The 6,726-nt window shown below is 43.0% G+C and overlaps 1 protein-coding gene across 1 annotated transcript; it reads left to right on the top strand.

Annotated features, from left to right (window-relative positions):
- Positions 1–5,590: 5,590 nt before the first annotated feature.
- LOC131443982 (trace amine-associated receptor 4-like) lies at positions 5,591–6,562 on the top strand. The gene has a single exon (XM_058614088.1). The coding sequence runs from the start codon at positions 5,591–5,593 to the stop codon at positions 6,560–6,562; it is 972 nt and encodes a 323-aa protein (XP_058470071.1).
- The last annotated feature ends 164 nt before the right edge of the window (positions 6,563–6,726 follow it).

Here is a 6,726-nt window from a genome sequence, read left to right as displayed (position 1 = left end):
GTATGATTGTTTTATAATTTTTAATATTATAAATATGTCAGCAGTGTATTATGTTAAGGATTGCCACATATAGAACTCTTCAGTCATCACAAAATAATCCGGCATAATGAAGCAGTCCGTGAACCACTATTTGGACTAAAATTATCAATGGAAAAACCACATATAACATTATTTTCAAGACATTTAAAATATTTCGATTCAGTAAAATTCAGTAGCTTTGAATTAAATCAGTGTCTCATTTGAGGTTGGATTTAATTTGTTTTTGATAACTTTATGAGACTGAAATAATGTTGACCTTGCAAGGTTGTGATTAATGTGTGAGTGAGCTTCAGATAAGTAAAGGCAGTCTTTTCTGGGTCCTTCTACAAGATGGGGTATGAATTCAAAATAATTAAGGTGCCATCCGAAGGCCCCTGTTATTTCAGTGTATGTTGCACTTCTATTGGTGAAAATCATTGTACCCCTACCACCACATTGTAACCCTGGGGCCTTTAAGCAGGTCTGGGGTACTGAGGTCGTTGCCACTTCACTTAACTCTCAGGACATCATTTGTCACATGTCAAACCCTGTAAGATCCCAATGGTCTTTATTATAAAAACATATTAACACATGCATTGAACTATTAATATTTACAATTTTCCTTAAGTATGTGTAACATTTATGAATTAACATAAATAAAGAGTTCCAGAATGATACTTTGAGTAGAGTACTCTCATTTGCATAAATGTTTCCAACAAAAGCTATATAAATTATACATAGCTTTTATATTATCCACTGCTCAAAAAAATAAAGGGAACAACACATCCAAGATCTTCATAAATTAAATATTCCAGTTGAAAATAAGAATCACAGATGGAAATTCAAATCATTAACCCATGGAGACCTGGATTCAGAATAATAATCAAAATAAAAAATGGAAAATGACATCACAGGCTGATCCAACTTCTATGAAAATTCCTCAAGAAAATTCAAAATTACGCTCAGTAGTGTGTGTGGCCTCCACGTGCCTGTATGTACTCCCTATAATGTCTGTGCGTGCTCCTGATGAGACAACAGATGTTCTCCTGAGGGATCTCCTCCCAGACCTGGATCAGGGCATCAGTCAACTGCTGGACAATCTGTGGTGCAATGTGGATGGAATGAGACATGATGTCCCAGAGGTGCTCGGTTGGATTCAGGTCTGGGGAACGAACAGGACAGTCTATAGCATCAATGCCTTTGTCATCCAGGAACTGCTCTCATCCCAGAGTACTTTTGGCTAGCACACGGAGGTCTGTGCGGCCCTCCAAGGATATGCCTCCCCAGAACATCACAAACCGGTCATGTGGGAAGATGTTGTAGGCAGCAGCATGTGCTCAGTGTAAACCTGCTCTCATCCGTGAAGAGCACAGGGTGCTAATGGTGAATCTGCCAATCCTGGTATTCTCTGGCAAATGCCAATCGGGCTGCACAGTGTTGGGTTGTCCCTCATGTGGACTTCAGGCCCTCATACCACCCTCATGGAGAAACATACTCATGGCCTGCTGGAGGTCATTTTCTAGGGCTCTGGCAGTGCTCCTCCTGTTCCTCCTTGCACAAGGAGCAGATAGCGATCCTGTTGCAGGGTTGATGTCCTCCTTCGGTCCCCTCCACATGACCTGGTGTACTGGCCTGTCTCCCAGTATCTCCTCCATGCTCTTGACACTGTGCTGGGAGACACAACAAACCTTCTTGCCCCAGCACGCATTGATGTGTCATCCTGGACCAGCTGCACTACCTGAGCAACTTCTTTGGGTTGCAGGCACCGCCTCATGCTACTTCTATTGGTGAGGGCACTGGCAAAATGCAAAAATGACCAAAAATCAGCCAGAAAGGATGAGGACAGGGAAATGGTCTGTGGCCACCACCCGTATAACCATAATTTTATAGGGGTTGTCTTGCTAATTGGCTCTCATTTCTGTTTGATGTCAGTTCCATTTGCACAACAGAAGGTGAAATTGATTCACAACAAGTGTTGCTACCTAACTGGACAGGTTGATATCCCAGAAGTATGATTGACTTGGAGTTACATTGTATTGATTATGTGTTCCCTTTGTTTTTTTGAACAGTGAACTCATACAATTCTGCCATCTTTTAATGACATCATCCATCTTGGCATGCTCCGCCCTCATCTCAGCCCAAGTTTCCTCCTTTTTTCCCTGCACTCATCTGAGCATGCAATCAGGTTACCTGCGGTGGGAGGACACCTGCTCCCAATCAAGCATCTACTTCTTTCCTGGTTCTCCAGCCTCTCGTTGCCAGATTGTCACAGACCTCTCTGTGGTAAACATTATGGCTCTCTCGAAGATCTCAGTTCTCTAGTGCTAGTTATTTGTTTACATTCTGCTATTTGTTAACTCCTGTGCTCTCCTGTGCTCAGAACTTATTCCCGTGTGCATGTTGCCACTGACGCCTACCTTCTCTGCTGTCTGGTTCTGATCTCCGCCTTCACCTTCAGTTCTTGTATTGACCATCTCAGCCGTTAATTCTTCCATTCTTCAAGAAACTGTTAAACTGCCTATTGCTTTCACCTGCCTGCTCTTGGGTCCAGTACCACCTCGCCCTAATAGAACAATTTTGCCACAATGGACCCCGGCAGGTACAGACTCCCTTTGTCAAGCCCTCACTGCTCAATGGACACCACGACCAGAGTTTAAATGACATTGTGGATGCTATGCAAACCCTTAATCAGGACATAGCCCAATCAACCACCCACTTCAACCAGATCACATCACGTCTTGTCCCATCATCCTCATCGACCGCTAAGGACCCCTCCATCCAACTTCCTGTTCCCTCTGCTCCTCCTTTACAGCTTCAGAAGCCGCAGCTTCCTGCACCCAATCATCTTCATATAGCTTAGACAAAACCCGCATAGCTTACATAATTTTATTGTCAGAGGATGCAGCAAGATGGGCCGCTGCATTGTGGGAAAGGGGCTCGCCCATTTTGCAATTCATATCAATTGTTTTCAGAAGAGCTAAGAAAGGTTTTGACCATCCCGTGTAAGGGAAAGTAGCCTCAGCCAAATAAAAAAATTCACCAGGTTCATAGATCAGTTTTTGAATATGCTATACAATTTCATATTCTAGCGGCAGAAAGTGGGTGGGATGATGTTGCCCTTCAAGGCACGTTTACGCATGGACTATCTGATAAAGTTAAAGATGAGTTAGTGGCTAGGGATGAATCACCCAACCGTGACGCGTTAATTTTTCTCTCCACCAGTGTGTTACAGAAAGGTCTAACCCCTTGCAAGCCCCTTGTCTGTGGCCACCACCTGAGTCCCTGCCCAACCCATCCACCTCCCCCACTCACTCATCTTCCTCACCAGCCCCTGTTGAGGCCATGCAGCTGGGACGTACTCGGCTAACCCCTACAGAGTGTCAGCTTCAACTCAAGGTCAGTCTCTGAATCTAATGTGGCCTGTCTGGACACTTCCCGGCTTCCTGTTCGTCAGGGCCACAAGATCGGGCTCATTGCTGAATGGAGGATGATTCAAGAAATCATTCACTTTTTAATTATCTCCTCTCCCAATTCCCTTTTGGTTCTCTTTGGAAGATTTTGATTGGTCTGCCAACTCCATCCTTAGTTGGAGTGTCCACTGTGACTCAAACTACCTAAAAACCACTCATAATTCCCCATCCATCTCCGCACCTCCTGATCTGATCAATTTGTTGCTCTCCCCAAACTCCCCAAAGCTCTGGAGACCGCAGATCTCCTTGTTCACCATTTGTTCACGCTCCACGGCATCCCTCAGGATACTGTCTCAGACTGAGGTCCACAATTCTCGTCCCAAGCGTGGGGAGCATTCTGCCAGGCACTGGGGGCAGAGGCCAGCCTAACCTCTGAGTACCACCCCCAGTCAATGGCCAGCCAGAGCGGGCCAACTAAGACCTGGAGGTATCTTGTGGTTTTTAATCCACTTTGTTCCCATTACAGAAGGAGGAGTTGGCCATCCCTTCTGTTCAGAGACACCTTTGTTGCTGTCGTCGAATCTGGAGGGAGGCTCGCGCAGTCCTGTTTTGCACTGACTGTCACTGCACTCCTGCCCCCACAAACACTCCAGGGCAAAGGGTCTACCTATCCTCCCAGGACATACCCCTCCAGGTGGAATCCCACAAACTGGCTCCCAGGTACATTGGTCCATTTGAGGTCGACAAGGTCATCAACCCTTCCGCCATAAGGTTCAAGTTGCCTTCCTCCCTCAAGGTACAACCCACATTCCATGTTTCTCTCATCAAACCAGTCTCTTCCAGCCCTAAGAGACAAAAATGTTTGTGTCTCACCAGAAAAAAATGCTTTAACTTGATATAGAGTGGTGGGCCGAGGGCAGCCCATAACTAAGCAGAATGACAATTTGGCTTCTGAATGAAGGGTTGCCGGTTCAAGTCCCCATCAAGTCAAGGGCTGGAATACCAATGGGGATTGGGTAGCTTGCTCATTGAAAATTGGACACTAAATTTACCCCAGCCACAGGGGCACTATATCTAATCTACTCCTTGTGCTGGTCCCAAGCCCAGATCAATCAGAAAGGAATCTGGTGTAAAATCTCTGCCAAATCAAATGTGCAGATCATTTGCTGTGCACACAGAGAGGGAGCAGGCAAAAGACAAAAAATAAATAAATTAATTAAAAAATAAAGTGGTAGGCCACAAGAAATACATTGGAGGGGCTGCATGTAGCCTACGGGCCACAAGTATGAGACCGCTGGTCAAGAGAGTCATTTTGTTTAACAATGCCGTTTCCACTCCAGTTTCACCTGAATCAAGGTGTGACAGAGGGTCGTTAGGGACACATTCTGCTTTTATTTGAGTGCAGGAGTTCATCTGTGTTGTCCTGTGTGTGAGTGTTGACCCTTTTTGGAAGAGAGCTCAGGAGGGCATTGTAGGCTGATAATTTGTGTCTTAGGCCATGTGTGTTCATGGGCAGAGGTTTGGGTTGGGGGCCTTGTTTGTCTTGCAACAGGGGCTTCAAAGAAAAAAGGTTGGGAACCACTGTTTTAACTGAAGGTGCACAATCCTGATGCTTAATTTATCTGATGATTAACTAAAACCTTCATTATAATACAAGTACATTCACAAGTTGGTTGATTCAGGTAGTTGACCCAGCACAATGACCTTCTTTAAACACACCTTTTGTGAATTGAATATGCTAATGAACTTGAACAGTATTTCTAATACTGACCTGCTCACCAGTGGAGAGATTAGGTGATGCTAATTGCAGATGTGAACTGACATAATTTGAATATAATAATTATATAATATATATATAATAACCCTAATTAATTGTGGACATACAATACAAGAACATTCACAAGTAGACTGGACACATGGGTAGAGTTGTGGTGACTCAGCTTATTGATATACTTTAAACACACCTGAATATGCTAATGATCTTGAACATTATTTCTAATCCTGACCTGCTCACCAGCAGAGAGATTAGGGTCACCTTTCACAACAGATGCACAAACCAGGATTAAGAGAACAAGGTGAAACATACAGTGACCTTATACTGCTTATATGTTGGATTGTCTTAATGTTAGGCAGGTTATTTAAGTATTAGTGATCATTTAAGCATGGATTCCTCGAATGTTGTTAGAGACCAGCTTCTTTTTAATGAATCAGCAAATGTGCCTGACATAACTGCAGTGACTATTTCGTATCTATTATGTATTTTTGGTGGCTCTTTGTCAGTTCTCATAATGTGTGGAAACCTACTTGTAATAATCTCCATTGTTTATTTCAAACAGCTCCACACTCCTACTAACTTCCTGATGCTCTCTCTGGCTGTGGCTGACCTGCTAGTTGGAATTTTAGTTGTGCCTTTTAGCATCATTATTGTTGTAAGCTCATATTTCCGTCTTCAATACATACTTTGTAGAATACGGAGCAGCTTTGATATGATACTGTGCAATTCTTCCATTTGGAACTTGTGCTGCATTTCTGTTGACAGATATTATGCAGTGTGTCAGCCACTGAGATACAGAACTAAAATAAATGGCCGTGTTGTTGGGATCATGATTCTTGTGTCCTGGACTATTGCCACTCTAAATACAGCTATTCAAACATTGCAGGCCTTGAGTAAAGCACCAAACAGCAAGAAGTGTGTTTTATTTCAACGTAAAACACAGAGTACGATGGTTCTGGGAGGTTTATTTGCATTTGGCATCCCAGCTGTCATTATGTCTACAATCTACCTAAAGATTTTCATGGTGGCACGGAAACAGGCACGCAGCATCCTGAGCATGGCAAAATCTGGTGAAACTGTCAGTAAAATGGAGAAAAAGGCGACTAAAACTTTGTCTATTGTGATGGGGATTTTTCTCCTGAGTTGGACACCTTTCGTTGTGTGCATCACCTTTCATCGTTTAAGCAATTACCCAATACCAGTCCATGTAATTCAGTCATTAAAGTGGCTTGGATGGTCAAATTCAATGTTAAATCCGTTTGTTTATGCTTTCTTTTACAGCTGGTTTCGATCAGCTTTTAAGATGATCATTACAGGAAAAATATTTAAAGATGATTTTTCTAATTCTAATCTCTTTTGATTCATTATTTGATTCACTGACTTGAGTAATCAGGTCTGGCACTAAGGATGAATATATTATGTCTTACATCTATTCAGGTCATATTTTTTGTCTGTACTGTGCAATAACTGTTTTTACAACACAATGTATAGAAAACTTAACAAGTACATTTCATGTAACATGAT

Source organism: Solea solea, chromosome 17 (assembly GCF_958295425.1).
Source record: "Solea solea chromosome 17, fSolSol10.1, whole genome shotgun sequence".
NCBI classification, from domain to species: domain Eukaryota; kingdom Metazoa; phylum Chordata; class Actinopteri; order Pleuronectiformes; family Soleidae; genus Solea; species Solea solea.
The sequence above is the reverse complement of the archived record's forward strand: the minus strand, read 5'-3'. Positions and strand labels throughout refer to the sequence as shown.

Bases quoted from the DNA above. Each gene is read 5' to 3' on its own strand.
- LOC131443982 (XM_058614088.1), top strand. From the start codon at position 5,591: ATGGATTCCTCGAATGTTGTTAGAGACCAGCTTCTTTTTAATGAATCA.